This window comes from Oncorhynchus nerka, linkage group LG12 (assembly GCF_034236695.1).
Source record: "Oncorhynchus nerka isolate Pitt River linkage group LG12, Oner_Uvic_2.0, whole genome shotgun sequence".
Classification (NCBI taxonomy): Eukaryota; Metazoa; Chordata; class Actinopteri; order Salmoniformes; family Salmonidae; genus Oncorhynchus; species Oncorhynchus nerka.
The window spans coordinates 11,679,248-11,704,247 of NC_088407.1; the positions used below are offsets into that span (position 1 = coordinate 11,679,248).

The window sequence follows — 25,000 nt, forward strand, 5'->3', positions numbered from 1 at the left end:
TGTAAGTCTTCACAAGGTTTTCACACACTGTTGCTGGTATTTTGGCCCATTCCTCCATGCAGATCTCCTCTAGAGCAGTGATGTTTTGGGGCTGTTGCTAGGCAACACGGACTTTCAACTCCCTCCAAAGATTTTCTATGGGGTTGAGATCTGGAGACTGGCTAAGGTGTAATGGTTTTCTTCCGTTGAAGATGACACAAAGACAGAGGACAATCACCCCAAAATACCCAAAGAACCAGATGGGAACTGTTTCGATTTTCACATTTGTTGTTTTGTATTTTGTAGTGTTCTCGTTTATCGTCTATATTAAACATGTTGAACACTAACCACGCTGCATTTTGGTCCTCCTCTCCTTCAATGGAAAAAAACGTTACACTAGGCCCCTCCAGGACCTTGAAATGCTTCTTACGAAGCCACTCCTTCGTTGGTCCCTTTGCAGAAAAACATCCCCAAAGCATGATGTTTCCACCCCCATGCTTCACAGTAGGTATGGTGTTCTTTGGATGCAACTCAGCATTCTTTGTCCTCCAAACACGACCAGTTGAGTTTTTACCAAAAAGTTATATTTTGGTTTCATCTGACCGTATGACATTCTCCCAATCTTCTTCTGGATCATCCAAATGCTCTCTAGCAAACTTCAGACGGGCCTGGACATGTACTGGCTTAAGCAGGGGGACACGTCTGGCACTGCAGGATTTGAGTCCCTGTCGGCATAGTGTGTTACTGATGGTAGGCTTTGTTACTTTGGTCCCAGCTCTCTGCAGGTCATTCACTAGGTCCCCCCGTGTGGTTCTGGTATTTTTGCTCACTGTTCTTGTGATCATTTTGACCCCACGGGGTGAGATCCTACGTGGAGCACCAGATCGAGGGAGATTATCAGTGGTCTTGTATGTCTTCCATTTCCTAATAATTGCTCCCACAGTTGATTTCTTCAAACCAAGCTGCTTACCTATTGCAGATTCGGTCTTCCCAGCCTGGTGCAGGTCTACAATTTTGTTTCTGGTGTCCTTTGACAGCTCTTTGGTCTTGGCCATAGTGGAGTTTGGAGTGTGACTGTTTGAGGTTGTGGACAGGTGTCTTTTATACTGATAACAAGTTCAAACAGGTGCCATTAATACAGGTAACAAGTGGAGGACAGAGGAGCCTCTTAAAGAAGAAGTTACAGGTCTGTGAGAGCCAGAAATCTTGCTTGTTTGTAGTGACCAAATACTTATTTTCCACCATAATTTGCCAATAAATTCATTAAAAATCCTACACTGTGATTTTTTGGATGTTTTTTCTCATTTTGTCTGTCATAGTTGAAGTGTACCTATGATGAAAATTACAGGCCTCTCATCTTTTTAAGTGGGAGAACTTGCACAATTGGTGGCTGACTAAATACTTTTTTGCCCCACTGTGTATATATATATATATATATATATATACAGGGTACCAGTATGACTATATATACACTGTATCTCATTCATGCAGTATTCTACCCACAGTGCAAGTTATTTGATCATTTCTCTCTCTCTCCTCTCTCTCTCTCCTCTCTCTCTCTCTCTCTCTCTCCTCTCTCTCCTCTCTATCTGTCTCTCTCTCTCTCCTCTCTATCTGTCTCTCTCTCTCTCCTCTCTCTCTCCTCTCTATCTGTCTCTCTCTCTCCTCTCTCTCTCGCTCTCTCTCCTCTCTCTCTCCTCTCTCTCTGTCTCTCCTCTCTCTCTGTCTCTCCTCTCTCTCTGTCTCTCTCTCTCTGTCTCTCTCTCTCCTCTCTCTCTCTCTCCTCTCTCTCTGTCTCTCTCTCCTCTCTCTGTCTCTCTCTCCTCTCTCTCTCCTCTCTCTCTCTCTCCTCTCTCTCTGTCTCTCCTCTCTCTCTCCTCTCTCTCTGTCTCTCCTCTCTCTCTGTCTCTCCTCTTTCTCTGTCTCTCCTCTCTCTCTCCTCTCTCTCTCCTCTCTCTCTCTGTCTCTCCTCTCTCTCTGTCTCTCCTCTCTCTCTCCTCTGTCTCTCCTCTCTCTCTCTCTCTGTTTCTCCTCTCTCTCTGTTTCTTCTCTCTCTCTCTCTCTCTGTTTCTCCTCTCTCTCTCTCTCTCTGTCTCTGTCTCTCTCTCTGTCTCTCTCTCTGTCTCTCTCTGTCTCTGTCTCTCTCTCTGTCTCTCTCTCTGTCTCTGTCTCTCTCTCTGTCTCTGTCTCTCTCACACAGATACACCAAGTTAAAGTTGCAGGTGAATCAAGATGGAAAGATTCCAGTGAAGAAGTGAGACACTGCTGTTCCTGATGGAACTCTACTTTCTCTCTCCCTGCGTCTCTCTCTCTCTCCCTGCGTCTCTCTCTCTCTCTCTCTCTCTCTCTCTCTCTCTCTCTCACTGCGTCTCTCTCTCTCTCTCTCTCTCTCTCACTGCGTCTCTCTCTCTCCCTGCGTCTCTCTCTCTCCCTGCGTCTCTCTCTCTCCCTGCGTCTCTCTCTCTCTCACTGCGTCTCTCTCTCTCTCTCTCTCCCTGCGTCTCTCTCTCTCTCCCTGCGTCTCTCTCTCTCTCACTGCGTCTCTCTCTCTCTCTCTCTCCCTGCGTCTCTCTCTCTCTCTCTCTCTCACTGAGTCTCTCTCTCGCTCTCCCTGCGTCTCTCTCTCTCTCTCTCTCACTGCGTCTCTCTCTCTCTCTCTCTCTCTCTCTCTCTCTCTCTCTCTCACTGCGTATCTCTCTCTCCCCTCGTCTCTCTCTCTCTCACTGCGTCTGTCTCTCTCTCACTGCGTCTCTCTCTCTCTCTCTCTCTCTCCCTGCGTCTCTCTCTCTCTCTCTCCCTGCGTCTCTCTCTCGCTCTCCCTGCATCTCTCTCTCTCGCTGTCCCTGCGTCTCTCTCTCTCTCTCTCTCTCTCTCTCCCTGCATCTCTCTCTCTCTCTCTCCCTGCGTCTCTCTCTCTCTCTCTCCCTGCGTCTCTCTCTCTCCCCCTCAATTAATTTTAAATGCACAATGTTTGAACAATCCTGTCTCCGTCTCTCTGTCTCCGTCTGTCTCTCAGCATTCTCAAGATGTTCTCTGACAAGAAGAGAGTGGAGACCGCACTGGAACAGTGCGGTCTGGTCACCAACAAGGTAATCAACCAATCACAGAGATCCATTACTTCATAACAGATCCATAATGTTTCATTTACCCAATACATGCATGTATAGTGCTCTAGGATCAGGTTCACCTCCCCCCACACACACACCCTTGTAATGTAATTCATTATAATTTAAAAGGTCAAACTGCTCCTAGATCAGATTATCTGATGTTGGTTTTCAGGGCAGCAGCATGTGAACTGCTGAGAGCTATGCACAGTCAGGTTCAAAGGTCAACTTCTGTTTCCTCCGTAACCAGGTGTGGTCCCCTTGTCGTTGACCTCTGTCCATTTCTCCCCACACACACACACACACACACACACTCACACACACACCAGTGCCTTGGAAACATAGTTTGTTGCCATGGTAACTGCTGGCCAGTCTTAGCAGGCCTGTGTGTTAGTGTGTGTGTTATTGTCCTATGCTGCCCCCTGCTGGTAGAACTGGTTAACTGACTGGTAAAGAGCAACTGCCTCTAAAGATCAACTTCTCATTTAGAAAACAGCCCATATCTGGCATCGATATGAGTCGGAAAGGTTTATTCTAGTGTCAAAATTGACTACAAAGTGTAAATGGGATCATTTTGGTCATAAAGTCAGTCACGTCCAAAACTGAGTTTTGTGAGATTTGTGGTCATGACTGCGTTACAAAGCAAATTAATGTTGGGTTCACTTTAATGCTGCCCACATGCCCACAGCTGGGAGCACAGAGGTCATCATCAATTTGGAGTGTAGCTGAAATTTGGGTTGACCTTGGATATCTCTATGCGACTAGTTAGGGACCATCTGTAAATTGCACAAAGTACCATGAGACATGTTAAAATTCGGCTAGTCTAAAAACTGTAGAAATGTATATATAAATATTGAAAGCATTTAATGAGAACTAGAAGGTGTGCAACATGGAAATATTGTCTCATTTACATTGTGTAATTTATTAACTATCCCCGGAGATGAGCTGTCCAAAGTTTAAGCCACTTTGCCACAGTCCCACATCAGCCCGGTGACACTAATTTGCCAAAATAATTGGTCTAACTCTTCCCACCTGCGAACACACTTAAACCACACCCCCGGAACCACACCCCCGGGACCACACCCCCGGAACCACCCCCCCTAAACCACACCCCCTAAACCAACTATCATTTGAATTCAGGGCCACTATCATTTCTTAATAAACCAAATGTTAAATGAGACCGAATCAGGAAGTGAAGTCAACCTTTAAGGATTCTTCTACACATTTATCTAACTATAGCTGTGCATTAGGAACTGACTCCAGATCAGCCTTTACACTAACCCTGTTAATGTATTGTATTATGTCTTCTCTGTCAGCTGACTCCAGATCAGTCACCCATAGTTCTGGACAACCCAACAGATAGATGCCTTTCGACTGACGCTCTCTTCTCTTCCCCCTCATCTCACCCTCCCCCTCTCCACCTCCATCCCTCTCTCATCCCCTCTCCACCTCCATCCCTCTCTCATCCCCTCTCCACCTCCATCCCTCTCTCATCCCCTCTCCACCTCCATCCCTCTCTCATCCCCTCTCCACCTCCATCCCTCTCTCATCCCCTCTCCACCTCCATCCTCTCTCATCCCCTCTCCTCCACCTCCATCCCTCTCTCATCCCTCTCCTCCATCCCTCTCTCATCCCTCTCCACCTCCATCCCTCTCTCATCCCCTCTCCACCTCCATCCCTCTCTCATCCCCTCTCCACCTCCATCCCTCTCTCCCCTCATCCCTCATCCCTCTCCATCCCTCTCCTCATCCCTCTCTCATCCCCTCTCCATCCCTCTCTCATCCCTCTCACCTCCATCCCTCTCTCATCCCCTCTCCACCTCCATCCCTCTCTCATCCCCTCTCCCCTCCATCCCTCTCTCATCCCCTCTCCCACCTCCATCCTCTCTCATCCCCTCTCCACCTCCATCCTCTCTCATCCCTCTCACCTCCATCCCTCTCTCATCCCTCTCCACCTCCATCCCTCTCTCATCCCCTCTCCACCTCCATCCATCTCTCATCCCCTCTCCACCTCCATCCCTCTCTCATCCCCCTCTCCACCTCCATCCCTCTCTCATCCCCTCTCCACCTCCATCCATCTCTCATCCCCTCCACCTCCATCCCTCTCTCATCCCTCCTCCATCCCTCCTCATCCCCCTCTCTCATCCCTCTCCACCTCCATCTCTCATCCCTCTCTCATCCCCTCTCACCTCTATCCCTCTCTCATCCCCTCTCTCCATCCCTCTCTCATCCCTCTCCACCTCCATCCCCTCATCCCCTCTCTCCACCTCCATCCCTCTCCCTCATCCCTCCACCTCCATCCCTCTCTCATCCCCTCTCCACCTCCATCCCTCTCTCCATCCCTCCCTCCATCCCTCTCTCATCCCTCTCCACCTCCATCCCTCTCTCATCCCTCTCACCTCCATCCCTCTCTCATCCCCTCTCCACCTCCATCCCTCTCTCATCCCTTTCCACCTCCATCCCTCTCTCATCCCCCTCTCCACCTCCATCCCTCTCTCATCCCCTCCACCTCCATCCTCTCATCTCACCTCCATCCCTCTCTCATCCCTCTCCACCTCCATCCTCTCTCATCCCCCTCTCCACCTCCATCCATCTCTCATCCCCTCTCCACCTCCATCCCTCTCCACCTCCATCCCTCTCTCATCCCCTCTCCACCTCCATCCCTCTCCTCATCCCCTCTCCACCTCCATCCCTCTCTCATCCCCTCTCCACCTCCATCCCTCTCTCATCCCCTTCTCCACCTCCATCCCTCTCTTCATCCCCTCTCCACCTCCATCCCCTCTCTCATCCTCTCCATCCATCTCTCCATCCCTCTCTCCATCCCTCTCTCATCCCCCTCTCCACCTCCATCCCTCTCTCATCCCCTCTCCACCTCCATCCCTCTCTCATCCCCCTCTCCACCTCCATCCCTCTCTCATCCCCCTCTCCCACCTCCATCCCTCTCCACCTCATCCCCTCTCACCTCCATCCCTCTCATTCCCCTCCATCCCTCTCCATCTCTCCCTCATCCTCATCCTCTCACATCTCCATCCCTCTCTCATCCCCATCTCCACCTCCATCCCTCTCTCATCCCTCTCCACCTCCATCCCTCTCTCATCCCCTCTCCATCTCCATCCCTCTCTCATCCCCTCCACCTCCATCCCTCTCTCATCCCCCTCTCACCTCCATCCTCTCTCATCCCTCTCTCTTCTATCCCTTCTCTCATCGTCTTCTCTATCCTCCATCTCATCCTCTTATCCCTTCTCTCTATCCTCTCTCCACTCCCATATCCATCTTCCTCATCCCTCTCTCCACCCTCCATCCACTTCCACCCTCCATCCCCTTCCACCTCCATCCCTCTTCATCCCCTCTCCCACCTCTCCATCCCCTTTCCACCATCCTCTCATCCCCCTTCTCCACCATCCCTCTATCCATCTCCACCTCCATCCCTCTCTCCAGATCCTCTTCATCCCTTTCCATTCTATCCTCTCTATCATCTTTCATTCCATCCATCTTTCTTTATCCCCTTCCACTTCCATTCTTCTTCATCCCTTCTCCACTTCATCTTTCATTCCTTTCACTTTATCCTTCTTCTTTATCCTCTTAATCTTCACTTATCCTTTTCATTCCCTTTATCCCCTCTCTTTTTCATTCTATCCTTTCTATCCTCTTCATCTCTTATCCTCTTCTTCTTTTCCATCTTCATCTTTTATCCTCCATTTCCATCCATTGTCTTTTCACATTTTCATTCTCTTTATCCTTTTCATTCCATTCTTTATCTCTTTCATCTTTATCTATTTTCATTCTTTCACTTTCCATCTCCTTCTTTTATTTTCCATCCACTTTTTCTTTATCTCTTTCCCCCATCTTCATTCTTATCTCTTCCACTCCATCCCATTTTCCTCCATCCCTTCCACCTCCATCCTTCATCCTCTCATCCATCCACTTCCATCCCATTCCATCTCATCCTTCCTTCTTTATCTCTATTCTCCATCTCCTTTCTCTATCCTCTTCTCTTCCTATCTCTTTCTTCCTATCCCCTATCTTCCATCTCCATCCTTCTCTATCTTTATCTCTCTCCATTCTTCTGCTTCTCCATCTCCTCCATCTTCCATCTCCACCCTCTTCCTCCTTTATCCTCTTCCTCTTCCATCCTCATTCCTCATCTCTCTTCTCCCTGCCCATCTCATCTCCATCTCTTCTTTCTCTCCATCCTTTCTTCCTCTCCTTTCTTCCTCTGTTTCCATCATTCTCATTCTATCCTTTCTTTTCTTCCATCCTTCCATCCTCTTTCCCTTTTCTCCATCTCTTTTCTCCATCCTTCTTTCCATTCTATCTCTTCATTTTCATCTACTTTCCATCTTCTTCTCTGTCATCCTTTTCCTTTCTCTTTCGCTCATTTTTTCTTTCTCTTCTCCTCTTTATCCTCTCCTCCATCTCTCTCTCTATCCTTTCTCTATCCTCTTCTTCTTCTTCCATCTTCTCATCTCTCTTCCATCTTCTCCATCCTTCTCTCCATCTCTTTCTCCATCTTTTCCATTTTCTTCTCCTTCATTCTTCTTTTATCATTCTTTCATCTCTTCACCTTTCTTCATCCTTTCTTCATCTCTTCTTCTTCCATCTCTTCTTCCATCGTTTCCATCTTTCTTTCTTCGTTTCCATTTTCTCCACCCTTTCTCCTTCTTTTTCATCTTTCTTTCTTTCATTCTTTCTTCTTTCTTTCATCTTTCTTTTCCTTCACTTTTCTTTCCATCTTTTTCCGTTTTCTCATTTTTCCATTCATTCTTCCATCTTTCCATTTTTTTCTTCTCCATTCTTTCTTCATCTCTTTCCATTCTTTCTATCTTTTCTTCTTCCATCTTCACCTTTTTTCCTCTTCTCATCCATCTCCACACTTTCCCTCCCTATCCTTTCTCCTTTTCTTTCCTTTCCTCTTCTCTCCACACTTTCACCATTCTCTTTCCTTTCTTCCATCTTTCTCTCCATCTTCTTTCATCCTTTCTTCTCCATCCTCTTTATCCTCTTTCTCCTATTCTTCTTCATCCTTCTCTTCTTTCTTCTTCCATCTTTCTTCTTCTTCCATCTTTCTTCTATCTCTTCTCTATCTTTCTCTTCATCTTTCTATCTTTCTTCTTCATCTTTCTCATCTTCTCTCTATCTCTTTCTTCACTTTCTATCTTTCTCTCTTCATCTTCTTCCTTTATTCTCTCTTCCATCTTTTCTTTCTTCTTCATCTTTCTTTTCTTCTATCTTTCTTATCTTTCTTCTATCTTTCTTCATCTTTCTTTCTTCTTCATCTTTCTTCTTCTTCATCTTTCTTTCTCTTCATCTTTCTTCTTTCTTCTTCCATCTTTTCTTTCCTTCTCATCTTTCTTCTTTTCTTCTTCTCATCTTTCTCTTCATCCTTCTCTATCTTCTTTCTTCTTCCATCTCTCTTTCTTCTATCTCTTTCTTTATCTTCTTCATCTTTCTTTCTTTCATCTTCTTCTTCTCTCTATCTCTTTTCTTCCATCTTTCTTCTTTCTTCCATCTTTCTCTCTTTCTTCTTCATCTTTCTTTTCTTCATCTTTCCATTCTTCTTCATCTTTCTTTCATCTTCTTTCATCTTTCTCTATCTTTTCTTTCCATCTTTCTTCTTTCTTCATCTTTCTTCTATCCTTTCATCTTTCTTTATCCTTTCTTCATCCTTCTCTTTTCTTCTCTTTTCTTTCATCTTTCTTTCTTCTTCATCTTTCCTTTATCTCTTCATCTCTTCCTTTCTTCTTCATCTTTTCTTTATTCTTCTCATCTTCTTTCTTCCATCTTTCCTTTATCTCTTCTATCTTCTCTTTCATCTCTTCTTCATCTTTCTTCTTCCATCTTTCCTTTCTTCTATCTTTCTTTCTTCATCTCTTCTATCTTTCCTCTATCTCTTCCATCTTTCTTTATCTTCTTCATCTTTCTTCTTTCTCTTCCATCTTTCCTTTCTTTCCATCTTTTCTTTCATCTCTTCCATCTTTCTTCATCTCTTCATCTTTCTTTTCTTCTATCCTTTCTTCTATCTTCTTCATCTTTCCTTTTCTTCTCATCTTTTCTTCTTCTTCCATCTTTCTTTTCATCTTTCTTCATCTTCTCTTCATCTTTCTTTCTTTCTTCTATCTTTTCTCTATCTCTTCTATCTTCTTCCTTCTTCTCTTCCATCTTTCTTCTATCTTTCTTTCCATCTTCTTCTATCCTTTTCTTCCATCTTTCTTCTATTCTTCTCCATCTTCTCTTCATTCTTCTAATCTTTCCTTTTTCTTCTTCATCTTTCTTTTCTTCCTTCATCTTTCTTTTTTCTTCATCTTTCTTTCATCTTTCTTCATCTTTCTTTCATCTTTCTTCTTCATCTTTCCTTTCTTCTTCATCTTTCTTTCTATCCTTCCATCTTTCTCTTTCATTCTTCTTCCATCTTTCTTTCTATCTCTTCATCTTTCTATCTTCTTCCATCTTCTTCTATCTTCTCTCTTTCTTCTATCTTTCTCTTTCATCTTCTTTCTTCTCATCTTTCTTCTCTTCATCTTTCTTCTTTCTTCTATCTCTTCTCTTTCCTTTCTTCCATCTTTCTTCTCTTTCTTCTTCCATCTTCTCTTTCTTCTCATCTTTCTCTTTCTTCATCTTTCTTTCTATTCTTTCATCTTCTTTCCTTCTTCTTCTATCTTCTTCCTTTCATCTTTCTATCTTTCTTTCTTCTTCTTTCACTTCTTCTTCCATCTTTCTTCATCTTTCTTCTATCTTTCTTTCTCTTTCTTTCTATCTTTCTCTATCTTCTTCTTTCTTCTCTTCCATCTTTCTTTCTTATCTTCTTCCATCTCTTCTTTCTCTCTTCATCTTTCTCTTTTCTCTTCATCTTTCCTTCTCTTCTTCCATCTTTCTTTTCTTCTTCCATCTTTCTCTTCATTCTTCTCATCTTTCTTTTCTTCTATCTTCTTCTCCATTCTCTTCCATCTTCTTTCTTCCATCTTTCCTTCATCTTCTTCTAATCTTTCCTTTATCTTCTTCATCTTTCTTTCCTCTTCCACACTGTCCATCTTTCCTATCCTCTCTCCATCCTTCTTCCATCCCTCTTCTCCATCTCCTTCTCTCCATCTTCTTCCATCCTTCCATCCTCTCTTTGTCTCTTCTCCATCCTTCTGTCCATCTTCTTCTCCACCTTTTCTGTCCATCCTTTTTCTCCATTTGTCCATCTCTTCTTTCATTTTCTTCCATCTTTTCTCACCTTCTTCATCTTTTCTTGTCTTCTTTCCATCCTTTTCTCCATTCTTCGTCTCCTTTCTTCTCCACACTTTCCACTTTCTTCTTATCTTTTCTTCCACTTTCTCATCTCTTTCTCTTTTCTGTCCACCTTCTTTCACCTTTCTTATCCTTCTTCATCTCTCTTTCTTCCACACTGTCTTCACTTTCTTTCTTTATCTCTTTCTCTACCTTCTTTCTTCTTTCCATCTTTCATTTCCATCCTTCCACCTTTCTTTCATTACTCTTTTTATTTTTATTTTTCATTCTCACCTTCATCTCTTTCCATTTTGTCCTTTTCTTATCCATCTCTTTATTTTGTCTTTCCTTTCTTTCACCTTGTTTCATCTCCATCTTTCACCTTTCTTCCATCTTTTTCCATTCTTTCCACCTTTCTTCTTTCTTTATTTTGGTCTTTTTCCATTCCTTTCTTTACTTTCACCATTTTTCTTCCTTTTTCTTCATTCTTCTTCTATCCTTTAATTTTCTTTGTCTTGTCTTTCCATCTTTCCACTTTCTTTTCCTTCTTCATTCTCCATCTTTTTCTCCATTATTCTTCCACACTTCCATCTTTTTATCTTCCTTCCTAATCTACTTTCCACTTTCTCTTTATTCTTCATCTCCATTCTCCACTTTCTTCATCTATCTTCCACTTTTCTCCATCCTTTTATTTTTCATTCCTTCATTCTTCTCTTCATCTTCATTCATCTTTCTTCCTATTCATTCTTTCCATCTCTTCTATCTTTCATCTTCTTCATCTCTTTTCTACTTTATTCTTCATATCTTCTTCCATGCCTTCTTCTATTTTCTTCATCCTTTCATCTTTCTTTCTTCTTCATCTTTATCCACATCTTTCCATCTTTTCTTCATTCTATTCCATTCCACAACCTTTCACTTTCTTCTATCTCTTTCCTTTCTTCACTTTCATTTTTTCTTTCTTTCATCTTTCATCCTCTTCCTTTCCATCTTTCTTCTTTCATTCTTCCATTTTTCATCTTTTCTCCATTCTTCTTCTCCATCTTTCTTATTCATCTTCCCCATCTCTTCTCTATCTTTATCTCTTCTATCATCTTTCTATTTCATCTTTTTCCTCATCCACTCTCTTCCCTTCTCTCCATTCTTTCTATCTTCCATCTTTTTATCTATCTTCCATTCTTCATCTTTTCTTTCTTCACTTTCTTCCATCTTTTCATCTTCTTTCTCCATCTACTTCATTCATCTTTCCATCCTTTCCATCTCTTCCATCTTTATCTTCATTCCACTTTTTTATTCTTTCATTCTCCACCTTCTTCTCATCTTCTTCCTTCTTTTTTCTTCATTTTTTATTTTATCTTTCTATTTCATATATCATTCTTTTGTCTTTCTTTTTCATTCTTTGTCTTCTTTTTCCCCTTTCTTCTTCTTTGTCTTTTCTTCTATTCTTTTCTTTATTTTTTCTTCTTTCCTTTGTTCACTTTTTTTCTTTTTTCTTTATTCTTTGTCTTTCATATTCTTTGTCTTTATTTTATTTTTTATATTCATTTACTTTATCTATTCTTTTCTTATTTTTCTTATTTTTTCACTTTTCCTTCATTCTCTTTGTCTAATTCTTTTTTCTTTTATCTTTTTCTTTTTCTTTCTTTTTTTTCATTATTTTCATCTTTATTTTTTTTTCTTTCTTTTTCTTTATCTCTTTGTCTCTTCATTTCTATTTTCATTCTTCATTCCTTTTATCTTATTTTGTTTCATTCTTTTTTTTTATTTTCATCTCTATTCTTTTTTCATTTTCCTTTTTCTTTTTCTTCATCTCTTTTATTTTATTCTCTTCATCTTTTCTTTATTCATTATCTTTATACACTTTTCTTCTTCTATCTCTTATTTTTTATTCTCTATTTTTGTCTTTCTTCTATTTTCTTCCTATCTATTTCCTTTTATTTTTTCTCTTTATTTTTTCCTCTTATTCTTATTCTTTTTCTTCCATTTCTTTATTTCACTATTTTTCTTCTTATTCTTTTCATTTATTTTTTTTCTTATCTTTTATCTCCTTTCTATTTCCTTTCTTCATCTTTCTATTCTTTTCAATTTTCATTATTCATCTTTCTATTCTATCTCTTTCTTTTCATTTCTTCTATTTATCTTCCGATTCTTTTCTATTCACTTATCCTTTTTTCATCTTCATTTCTTCCCTTCCGTCTCTTTTTCTTTTCTTCTTTCATTCTATTCATCTTTCTTTATCTTCTTCCATTCCTTTTTCATTTTTCTGATTTCATTTTCATATCTTTCTTCTTTATCTTTCTCTATTTCTTTCCCTTTTATTCTTATTCACTTTCTTCATTTTTATTCTTTCTTCTCTTTCCAATTTTATTTTTTTCTCACTATTCATTTTCTCTTCTTTCTTTTCTTTATTCTTTCACTATCTATTCATTTTTTTCTTCTTATTTTCTTTCCATTTCTATTTCATTTCTTCATTTCTTTCTATTCCTTCCATTTTCTTTTTCCATCTTCACCTTCTATTCCACTTCTCTTTCTTCATCTCTTTTCTATCTTTTCTCATTCTTTGTTCCATCTTCTTTTCTGTTATCTTTTCTATATTTTTTTCTTCATTCTTTGTCTTTCTTTCTCTTTTCATTTTTTATTCCCCATTTTCTTTTTCCTTTTCTTCATTCTTTTTTGTCTTTCTTTCCATTACTTTTGTCTTTCTCTTTTATTCTTTGTCTTTCTTTTGCTTCATTCATCTATTTTCACCTTTTCTCCATTCTTCATTCTTTGTCTTTCCTATCTTTCTTTGTCCATTTATTCTTCTTTGTCTTCTCATTTTATCTTTCTTTTTTTCATTTCATCTTCACTTTTTATCTTTATCTTTCATATCCTTAATATCTCTTTCTTCCATTCTTTCTTCTTCATCTTTCTCTTCTATTTCATCTCTTCCATTTTTCTTCTATCTTTCTTTTCTTCATTCTTTCTTTCTTCCACTTCTGCTATCTATCTTTCTTTTCTTTATTCTTCTTCTCATTCTTTTCTTTTTCTATCTCTTCCATTTTTCTTTTTTTCATTCATCTTTCTTCTTTCATTCATTCTTCAATTCACTCTTTCTTTTGTCTTCATCTTCCTTTCATCTTTTTTCCTTTCCTTATTTCATTTTTCTCTTCATCTCTTTCTTTCTATTCTTTCTTCATCTTTCTTCCTTTTATCTTTCTTTTCAATTTCTTTTGTCTTTCTTTCTTATATCTTTATCCCATCTCATCTTCTCCATCTTCCATCTTCTTCTTTCCATCTTTCTCTCTTTCTTCATCTTTTCTTCTCTTTTCTTCATCTTCCTTTCATCCTTCTTCCACTTTCTTCATCCCTTTCATTCTTCATCTCTTCCATCTCCTTTCTTTCTTCATTCCTTTCTTCCTTTTTCCTTCATTCTTTCCATCCTTTCCTATTTTTCATCTCTTCCATCTCGTCCACCCTATCCTTTTTCCATAATCTTTTCCATTTTCTCCATCCTTCTTCCACTCCTTTTCCTTCTTTTCCTTCTCATTCCTTCTATTCTCTTCTCCATCCTTTATCCATTCTTCTCATTTCTTCGACTTCTTCATTCTTTTGTCTTCTTCATCTTCTTTCATCTTTCTTCATCCTTTCCTCCATCTTCACTTTTCTCTCCATCTCTTCTTTGTCTTTCTTTCATCCATCTCTCTCCATTTTTCATCTCCTTCCCATCTACTTCTTCTATTCCTTTTGTCCACACTTTCCAATTTCTATCATTCTTTCCTTTTTCTTCCATCTCTTTCCTTCATCTCTTCTCTATCTCTTCTCTATCCTCTTCACTTCATCTCTTCCACCTTCATTCCTTCATTCCTTTCTCATTCTTCAGGGATCTTTCTATTCTCTTTCTTTCATTCTTTCATCTCTTCTTCATCTCTTCCACACTCTCCACCCTCTCTCTATCCTCTCTCCATCCCTTCCTCCACCCTTCTCTCCACCTCTTCTCCATCCCTCTCTCCACTTTCACCCTCTCTCACCTTCTGACTTTCTCCACCCCTTCTCCATCCTCCTCTTCCATCTTCTTCTCCATCCTCTCTCCACACTCTCCACCCTCTCTCTATCCCCTCTGTCCTTCTCTCACCCTTCTTCATCCTCTCTCCACCCTCTCCAAATCCCTCCACCCTCTCTCTCCACTCTCTCTCTCCATCCTTTTCTCTTCATCCTTCTTCATCCTCTCCACTCCTTCTCTGATCCTCTCTCCACCCTTCTTCTATCCTCCTCCTCTTTCCTCTCACTCTTCCTATCCTCTCTCCACCCTCTCCCTCCATCCTCATCTTCCATCCTTCTCTCTCCATCCTTCCTCCATCCTTCCTTCTCTCCATCCTTCTCCACCTCTTCTCCACCCTCTCTCCATCCTTCCCATCCTTCTCCATTTTTCTCCACCTCTTTCTCCATCCTTCTCCATCTCCTTCTCCACCTTCTCCATCTCTCCATCCTTCTCTCCATCCTCTCCACCCTCTCTCCACCCTCTCCACCCTCTCCATCCTCCTTCCCCCTCCACTCTCTCTCCATCCTCTCTCCACCCTCTCCATCCCTCTCCTCTCTCCACCCCTCTCTCCATCCTCTCCATCCTCTCTACCCTCCTCTACCCTCCTGTACCTCTCTCTACCCCTCCTCTCTCCATCCTCTCTCCTCTCTCCATCCTCCACCTCTCTACCCTCTCCACCCTCTCCCCATCCTCTCTCCATCCTCTCCACCTCTCTCTCCACCCTCTCTCCATCCTCTCCCCATCCTCTCTCCACACTCTCCACACTCTCCACCCTCTCTCTATCCTCTCTCTCCACCCCTCTCCCCATCCTCCTCCACCCTCTCCATCCTCTCTCCACCCTCTCCATCCTCTCTCCTCTCTCTCCATCCTTCTCCACTCTCCATCCTTCTCTCCATCCTTCTCTCCATCCTCTCTCCATCCCTCTCTCCATCCCTCTCTCCATCCCTCTCTCCAGGCAGAGGGCATTAAGCCAGACGACTTTACTTGTGATATGTTCCAGAGCTTTCTCCACAGTCTCTGTCTCCGACCTGAGATAGAACGCATCTTCGTAGAGCTGTGAGTCTCACACACACACACACAATTAAATCACACAATCACAATCACACACACACACACACACACACACACACACACACACACACACACACACACACACACACAAATGCACACACAAACATACTCACAACAAACACTCGAATGCACACACACACACACAAATGCACACACAAACATACTCACAACAAACACTCGAATGCACACACACACACACAAATGCACACACAAACATACTCACAACAAACACTCGAATGCACACACACACACACACAGTTACTCGCTGTATACATCCTTTCTCATACAGTGTTAGACACATTATTACATCAACGCAACAGACCATAACAACCTAATCTCTCTCTCTAACCAACTCTATGCCTGCTCTACCAACCTAATCTCTCTAACCAACTCTATGCCTGCTCTACCAACCTAATCTCTCTAACCAACTCTATGCCTGCTCTACCAACCTAATCTCTCTAACCAACTCTATGCCTGCTCTACCAACCTAATCTCTCTAACCAACTCTATGCCTGCTCTACCAACCTAATCGCTCTCTCTAACCAACTCTATGCCTGCTCTACCAACCTACTCTCTCTCTCTAACCAACTCTATGCCTGCTCCATCTATCCCCCTCTCCCCCTTCCCTCCCAGTGGTTCTAAGGGGAAGCCCTTCCTCTCCCTGGATCAGTTGACAGACTTTATAAACCGTCGTCAGAGAGACTCTCGTCTCAACGAGGTGCTGTATCCTCCGCTGAAGAGAGAGCAGATCAGACAACTGATGGAGAAATACCAGAGCAATGCCAGCCAGCTGGAGAGAGGTGAGGGGGGAGTAATGCCAGCCAGCTGGAGAGAGGTGAGGGGGGAGTAATGCCAGCCAGCTGGAGAGAGGTGAGAGGGGAGTAATGCCAGCCAGCTGGAGAGAGGTGAGAGGGGAGTAATGCCAGCCAGCTGGAGAGGTGAGGGGGAGTAATGCCAGCCAGCTGGAGAGAGGTGAGGGGGAGTAATGCCAGCCAGCTGGAGAGAGGTGAGGGGGAGTAATGCCAGCCAGCTGAGAGAGGTGAGGGGGAGTAATGCCAGCCAGCTAGAGAGAGGTGAGGGGGAGTAATGCCAGCCAGCTAGAGAGGTGAGGGGGAGTAATGCCGGCCAGCTGGAGAGGTGAGGGGGAGTAATGCCAGCCAGCTGGAGAGAGGGGTGAGGGGGAGTAATGCCGGCCAGCTGGAGAGAGGTGAGGGGGAGTAATGCCAGCCAGCTGGAGAGGTGAGGGGGAGTAATGCCAGCCAGCTGGAGAGAGGTGAGGGGGAGTAATGCCAGCCAGCTAGAGAGAGAGGTGAGGGGGAGTAATGCCAGCCAGCTAGAGAGAGAGGTGAGGGGGGAGTAATGCCGGCCAGCTGGAGAGAGGTGAGGGGGAGTAATGCCCGGCCAGCTGGAGAGGTGAGGGGGAGTAATGCCCGGCCAGCTGAGAGAGGTGAGGGGGAGTAATGGAGTAATGCCGCCAGCTGAGAGGTGAGGGGGAGTAATGCCGGCCAGCTGGAGAGGTGAGGGGGAGTAATGCCGGCCAGCTGGAGAGAGGTGAGGGGAGTAATGCCAGCCAGCTGGAGAGAGAGGTGAGGGGGAGTAATGCCAGCCAGCTGGAGAGAGGTGAGGGGGAGTAATGCCAGCCAGCTGGAGAGAGAGGTGAGGGGGAGCAATGCCAGCCAGCTGGAGAGAGGTGAGGGGAGCAATGCCAGCCAGCTGGAGAGAGGTGAGGGGGAGTAATGCCAGCCAGCTGAGAGAGGTGAGGGGGGAGTAATGCCAGCCAGCTGGAGAGAGGTGAGGCGGGAGTAATGCCAGCCAGCTGGAGAGAGGTGAGGGGGAGTAATGCCAGCCAGCTAGAGAGAGAGGTGAGGGGGGGAGTAATGCCAGCCAGCTGGGAGAGGTGAGGGGGAGTAATGCCAGCCAGCTGGAGAGAGGTGAGGGGGAGTAATGCCAGCCAGCTGGAGAGAGGTGAGGGGGAGTAATGCCAGCCAGCTGAGAGAGAGGTGAGGGGGAGTAATGCCAGCCAGCTGGAGAGAGAGGTGAGGGGGAGCAATGCCAGACAGCTGGAAAGGGGGAGTAATGCCAGACAGCTGGAAAGGGGGCCGGGGAGTAATGCCAGCCAGCTGGAGGGGAGGGGGGGTTAATGCCAGCCAGAGGGAGGGGAGGGGTAATGCCAGCCAGCTGGAGAGGGAGGGGGTGTAATGCAAGCCAGCTGGGAGAGAGGTGAGGGGGAGTAATGCCAGCCAGCTGGAGAGAGGTGAGGGGGAGTAATGCCAGCCAGCTAGAGAGAGGTGAGGGGGAGCAATGCCAGACAGCTGGAAAGGGGGAGTAATGCCAGACAGCTGGAAAGGGGGCCGGGGAGTAATGCCAGCCAGCTGGAGGGGGGAGGGGGGTTAATGCCAGCCAGAGGGAGGGGAGGGGTAATGCCAGCCAGCTGGAGAGGAAGGGGGAGCAATGCCAGCCAGCTGGAGAGGGGGGGGAGCAATGCCAGCCAGCTGGAGAGGGGGGGAGCAATGCCAGCCAGCTGGAGAGAGAGGGGGTAATGCCAGTCAGCTGAGAGGGGAGGGGGAGAAATGCCAGCCAGCTGGAGAGGGAGGGGGAGGTAATGCCAGTCAGCTGGAGAGGGAGGGAGGGGGGGTGTAATGCAAGCCAGCTGGAGAGAGAGGTGAGGGGGAGTAATGCCAGCCAGCTGGAGAGAGAGGTGAGGGGGAGTAATGCCAGCCAGCTGGAGAGAGGTGAGGGGGGAGTAATGCCAGCCAGCTAGAGAGAGAGGTGAGGGGGAGTAATGCCAGCCAGCTAGAGAGAGAGGTGAGGGGAGTAATGCCGGCCAGCTGGAGAGGGGGCCGAGAATAATGCCAGCCAGCTGGAGGGGAGGGGTAATGCCAGCCAGCTGGAGAGGAAGGGGGAGGGGTAATGCCAGCCAGAGGGAGGGGGAGGGGTAATGCCAGCCAGCTGGAGAGGAAGGGGGGAGCAATGCCAGCCAGCTGGGAGGGGGAGCAATGCCAGCCAGCTGGAGAGAGAGGGGGAGGTAATGCCAGTCAGCTGGAGAGGGAGGGGGAGCAATGCCAGCCAGCTGGAGAGGGAGGGGGAGGTAATGCCAGTCAGCTGGAGAGGGAGGGGGGGGGGTAATGCCAGCCAGAGGGAGGGGAGGGTAATGCCAGCCAGCTGCAGAGAGAGGTGAGGGGGAGTAATGCCAGCCAGCTGGAGAGAAAGGGGGGAATTATGCCAGCCAGCTAGAGAGAGGTGAGGGGAGTAATGCCAGCCAGCTGGAGAGAGAGGTGAGGGGGAGCAATGCCAGACAGCTGGAAAGGGGGGAGTAATGCCAGACAGCTGGAAAGGGGGCCGGGGAGTAATGCCAGCCAGCTGGAGGGGAGGGGTAATGCCAGCCAGCTGGAGAGGAAGGGGAGGGGTAATGCCAGCCAGAGGGAGGGGGAGGGTAATGCCAGCCAGCTGGAGAGGAAGGGGGAGCAATGCCAGCCAGCTGGAGAGGGGGAGCAATGCCAGCCAGCTGGAGAGGGGGAGGTAATGCCAGTCAGCTGGAGAGGGAGGGGGAGCAATGCCAGCCAGCTGGAGAGGGAGGGGGGGAGGTAATGCCAGTCAGCTGGAGAGGGAGGGGGTGTAATGCCAGCCAGCTAGAGAGGTGAGGGGGAGTAATGCCAGCCAGCTGGAGAGAGAGGTGAGGGGGAGTAATGCCAGCCAGCTGGGAGAGGTGTGAGGGGAGTAATGCCAGCCAGCTGGAGAGAGGTGAGGGGGGAGCAATGCCAGCCAGCTGGAGAGAGAGGTGAGGGGAGTAATGCCAGCCAGCTGGAGAGAGACGTGAGGGGGAGTAATGCCAGCCAGCTGGAGAGAGAGGTGAGGGGGAGCAATGCCAGACAGCTGGAAAGGGGGAGTAATGCCAGACAGCTGGAAAGGGGAGTAATGCCAGCCAGCTGGAGAGAGGGGGAGGTAATGCCAGTCAGCTGGAGAGGGAGGGGGAGCAATGCCAGCCAGCAGGAGAGGGAGGGGGGGTAATGCCAGTCAGCTGGAGAGGGAGGGGATGTAATGCCAGCCAGCTGGAGAGAGAGGTGAGGGGAGTAATGCCAGCCAGCTGGAGAGAAAGGGGTGGGGAGTAATGCCAGCCAGCTAGAGAGAGAGGTGTGGGGAGTAATGCCAGCCAGCTGGAGAGGGAGGGGGAGCAATGCCAGCCAGCTGAGAGAAAGGGGGGGAGCAATGCCAGCCAGCTGGAGAGGGAGGGGGAGCAATGCCAGCCAGCTGGAGAGAGAGAGGGGGAGGTAATGCCAGTCAGCTGGAGAGGGAGGGGGGTAATGCCAGCCAGCTGGAGAGAAGGGGGGTAATGCCAGCCAGCTGGAGAGACGGGGGGGTAATGCCAGCCAGCTGGAGGGGGTATAATGCCAGCCAGCTGGAGAGAAGGGTGTGATGTAATGCCAGCCAGCTGGAGAGAGGGGGTAATGCCAGCCAGCTGGAGAGAAGGGGGGTTTAATGCCAGCCAGCTGGAGAGAAGGGGGGGGTAATGCCAGCCAGCTGGAGAGGGGGGTAATGCCAGCCAGCTGGAGAGAGGGGGTAATGCCAGCCAGCCTGAGAGAAGGGGGGCGGGGGTAATGCCAGCCAGCTGGAGAAAGGGGGGTAATGCCAGCCAGCTGGAGAGAAGGGGGGCAGGGGGTAATGCCAGCCGGCTGGAGAGAGGGGGGAAATAGGGTGGGTTCATGATGATATACAGTGGGGAGAACAAGTATTTGTTACACTGCCGATTTTGCAGGTTTTCCTACTTACAAAGCGTGTAGAGGTCTATAATTTGTATCATAGGTACACGTCAACTGTGAGAGACAGAATCTAAAACAAACATCCAGAAAATCACATTGTATGATTTTTCAGTAATTAATTAGCATTTTATTGCATGACATAAGTTTTTGATCACCTACCAACCAGTAAGAATTCCGGCTCTCACAGACCTGTTAGTTTTTCTTTAAGAATCCCTCCTGTTCTCCACTCATTACCTGTATTAACTGCACCTGTTTGAACTCGTTGCCTGTATAAAAGACACCTGTCCACACACTCAATCAAACAGACTCCAACCTCTCCACAATGGCCAAGAGCAGGGAGCTGTGTAAGGACATCAGGGATAAAATTGTAGACCTGCACAAGGCTGGGATGGGCTACAGGACAATAGGCAAGCAGCTTGGTGAGAAGGCAACAACTGTTGGTGCAATTATTAGAAAATGGAAGAAGTTCAAGATGACGGTCAATCACCCTCGGTCTGGGGCTCCATGCAAGATCTCACCTCGTGGGGCATCAATGATCATGAGGAAGGTGGGGGATCAGCCCAGAACTACACGGCAGGACCTGGTCAATGACCTGAAGAGAGCTGGGACCACAGTCTCAAAGAAAACCATTAGTAACACACTACGCCGTCATGGATTAAAATCCTGCAGCGCACGCAAGGTCCCCCTGCTCAAGCCAGCGCATGTCCAGGCCCGTCTGAAATTTGCCAATGACCATCTGGATGATCCAGAGGAGGAATGGGAGAAGGTCATGTGGTCTGATGAGATAAAAATAGAGCTTTTTGGTCTAAACTCCATTCGATGTGTTTGGAGGAAGAAGAAGGATGAGTACAACCCCAAGAACACCATCCCAACCGTGAAGCATGGAGGTGGAAACATTCTTTGGAGATGCTTTTCTGCAAAGGGGACAGGACGACTGCACCGTATTGAGGGGAGGATGGATGGGGCCATGTATCGCGAGATCTTGGCCAACAACCTCCTTCCCTCAGTAAGAGCATTGAAGATGGGTCGTGGCTGGGTCTTCCAGCATGACAACGACCCGAAACACACAGCCAGGGCAACTAAGGAGTGGCTCCGCTCCGTAAGAAGCATCTCAAGGTCCTGGAGTGGCCTAGCCAGTCTCCAGACCTGAACCCAATAGAAAATCTTTGGAGGGAGCTGAAAGTCCGTATTGCCCAGCGACAGCCCCGAAACCTGAAGGATCTGGAGAAGGTCTGTATGGAGGAGTGGGCCAAAATCCCTGCTGCAGTGTGTGTAAACCTGGTCAAGAGCTACAGGAAACGTATGATCTCTGTAATTGCAAATAAAAGATTCTGTACCAAATATTAAGTTCTGCTTTTCTGATGTATCAAATACTTATGTCATGCAATAAAATGCAATTTAATTACTTAAAAATCATATAATGTGATTTTCTGGATTTTTGTTTTAGATTCCGTCTCTCACAGTTGAAGTGTACCTATGATAAACAATTACAGACCTCTACATGCTTTGTAAGTAGGAAAACCTGCAAAATCAGCTGTGTATCAAATACTTGTTCTCCCCACTGTATGTGACTTGATTATCTTGTTGGTGAGGTGCTATTGATTCTCTGGTTTGATGTCTGTTTGAGCCAAACACACATTTCCACTTTACATGACAACGTTATTAGTTTCTAGTTGTCTGATCTTCTCTCTATCTCACTATCCTTTTATCTTTCTCCCTCTCTCCATCTCTCTTCCTCTCTCCCTCGCTCTCCCTCGCTCTCTCTCTCTCTCTCTCTCTCTCTCTCTCTCTCTCTCTCCATCTCTCTCTCCCTCCATCTCTCTCTCTCCATCTCTCTCTCTCTCCATCTCTCTCTCTCTCCCTCCCTCTCCCTCCATCTCTCTCTCTCTCTCTCTCTCTCTCCCTCCATCTCTCTCTCCCTCCCTCCTCTCTCCAGATCAGATCAGTCTGATGGGGTTCAGCAGGTATCTAGGAGGAGAGGAGAATACCATGGTCCCTCCAGAGAGACTGGACATCATAGATGATATGAACCAGCCCCTGTCCCACTACTTTATCAACTCTTCCCACAACACCTACCTCACAGGTACACACACTGTTAGACACACAACACACTGTTAGACACACAACACAACGTTAGACACACAACACACTGTTAGACACACAACACACTGTTAGACACACAACACTCTGTTAGACACACAACACACTGTTAGACACACAACACACTGTTAGACACACAACACACAACACACTGTTAGACACACTGTTAGACACACAACACACTGTTAGACACACAACACACTGTTAGACACACAACACACTGTTAGACACACAACACACTGTTAGACACACAACACACTATTAGACACACAACACACTGTTAGACACACAACACACTGTTAGACACACAACACACTGTTAGACACACTGTTAGACACACAACACACTGTTAGACACACAACACACTGTTAGACACACAACACTCTGTTAGACACACAACACACTGTTAGACACACAACACACTGTTAGACACACAACACACTGTTAGACACACAACACACTGTTAGACACACAACACACAACACACTGTTAGACACACAACACACTGTTAGACACACAACACACTGTTAGACACACAACACACTGTTAGACACACAACACCTACCTCACAGGTTAATACTCACACATACACACATACTGTACACACAGAGAATCTCATTGGTGTAAAGGTGTCCCCTCCTCCTCCTCCCCCAGTTGGTCAGCTGACAGGTCTGTCGTCGGTGGAGATGTATCGCCAGGTGTTACTGACTGGCTGTCGCTGCATAGAGCTGGACTGCTGGAAGGGACGGCCGCAGGACGAGGAACCTTACATCACACACGGCTTCACCATGACCACAGAGATACCCTTCAAGGTGTGTGTGTGTGTGTGCACTTCATCACACACGGCTTCACCATGACCACTGACACAACCTTGAAGGTTTACCATAAGTCTGAAATGAATTCTATATAGTGCTGGTCCTCACATCAGTGTACTACATTGTATATGATGTTCACCTGACTAATATATTCTCTGTCTCTCTCTCTCTCTCTCTCTGTCTCTCTCTCTCTCTCTTTCTGTCTCTCTCTCTGTCTCGCTCTCTCTCGGTCTCGCTCTCTCTCGGTCTCGCTCTCTCTCTGTCTCGCTCTCTCTCTGTCTCGCTCTCTCTCTGTCTCTGTCTCGCCCTCTCTCTGTCTCGCTCTCTCTCTGTCTCGCTCTCTCTCTGTCTCGCTCTCTCTCTGTCTCGCTCTCTCTCTGTCTCGCTCTCTCTCTGTCTCGCTCTCTCTCTGTCTCGCTCTCTCTCTGTCTGTCTCTCTCTCTCTGTCTCTCTCTCTCTGTCTCTCTCTCTGTCTCTCTCTCTTCTCTTCTCTTCTCTCTCCTTGAAGGTTTACCATAAGTCTGAAATGATTTCTATATAGTGCTGGTCCTCACATCAGTGTACTACATTGTATATGATGTTCACCTGACTAATATATTCTCTCTCTCTCTGTCTCTCTCTCTCGCTCTCTCTCTGTCTCTCTCTCTCGCTCTCTCTCTCTCTGTCTCGCTCTCTCTCTCTCTGTCTCGCTCTCTCTCTCTCTGTCTCGCTCGCTCTCTCTCTGTCTCTCTCTCTCGCTCTCTCTCTGTCTCGCTCTCTCTCTCTCTGTCTCGCTCTCTCTCTCTCTGTCTCTCTCTCTCTGTCTCGCTCTCTCTCTCTCTGTCTCACTCTCTCTCTGTCTCGCTCTCTCTCTGTCTCGCTCTCTCTCTGTCTCGCTCTCTCTCTCTCGGTCTCGCTCTGTCTCGCTCTCTCTCGGTCTCGCTCTCTCTCTGTCTCTGTCTCGCTCTCTGTCTCTGTCTCTCTCTGTCTGTCTGTCTCTCTCTGTCTCTCTCTGTCTCTCTCTTCTCTTCTCTCTCTGTCTCTCTCTCTCTGTCTCTCTCTGTGTGTGAAGGAGGTGATTGAAGCGATAGCAGAAAGTGCGTTCAAGGCCTCTCCCTATCCCCTCATCCTCTCCTTCGAAAACCATGTTGACTCGTGAGTGAAGCATTCTGGGTAGTGAGAAGGGAAATCCTGAGAACCTTCAATTCAATGGGCTTTATCTGAAACATATATGTTGCCAAAGCAAATTAAATAGACAAAAAAATAATAATAATAAACAAGGGAAACATTAGTAAACACCTACAAAGGTTTTCAAATGTTAAATTATGTTCTGTCTCTCGCAGGGCGAAGCAGCAGGCCAAGATGGCGGAGTATTGTCAAAGTATCTTTGGAGACGCCCTTCTCATCGACCCTCTGGAGAAATACCCGGTGAGTCTGGGATCAGGGGTGAGAGGTCAGGAAGGTTGAGTGTCTGTCACGGATTGGTTAGGAACTCCCCTCAGCAGGCCAGCTATTATTTGGACATTCAATTGAAAAGAAACAACCAATTTATTAGAGAGAAACACGGCCCTGGCTTGGCGGGAGGTGAACCGTGGGTTGGGGCTACTTCAGGACAGTGGAGGCTGGTGAGGGGAGGACGACGCATTAATAATGTCTGGAACAGAGGGAATGAAACACCTGGAAACAGAACGTTTGATGTATTTGACACCATTCCATTTATTCTGCTCCAGCCATTAACACGAGCCCCGTCCTCCCCAAGTAAGGTACCACCAACCTCCTGTGAATTAGGAACACTACTGATCCCAGCTCAGCCCTTACACTAGCCCTGTTAAAGTATTGTATTATGTGTTCTCTAACAGCTGATCCCAGGTCAGCCCTTACACTAGCCCTGTTAATGTTACTGTATTATGTGTTCTCTAACAGCTGATCCCAGGTCAGCCCTTACCGTCGCCCCAGGAGCTGCTGGGTA

General features: G+C 46.1%; 1 protein-coding gene across 1 annotated transcript in view; it reads left to right on the forward strand.

The window, feature by feature from the left end:
* LOC115116441 (1-phosphatidylinositol 4,5-bisphosphate phosphodiesterase beta-3-like) overlaps positions 1-25,000 on the forward strand; it is a 168,291-nt gene that overhangs the window by 94,542 nt on the left and 48,749 nt on the right. The window contains exons 6-14 of the mRNA XM_065025231.1: positions 2,180-2,233; positions 2,996-3,068; positions 15,265-15,365; positions 16,014-16,180; positions 22,074-22,220; positions 22,892-23,049; positions 24,104-24,186; positions 24,375-24,459; positions 24,955-25,000. The exon at positions 24,955-25,000 is cut by the window's right edge and continues 111 nt beyond it. Coding sequence (XP_064881303.1) covers positions 2,180-2,233; positions 2,996-3,068; positions 15,265-15,365; positions 16,014-16,180; positions 22,074-22,220; positions 22,892-23,049; positions 24,104-24,186; positions 24,375-24,459; positions 24,955-25,000 — 914 coding nt within the window. The remainder of the gene's footprint in view (positions 1-2,179; positions 2,234-2,995; positions 3,069-15,264; positions 15,366-16,013; positions 16,181-22,073; positions 22,221-22,891; positions 23,050-24,103; positions 24,187-24,374; positions 24,460-24,954) is intronic.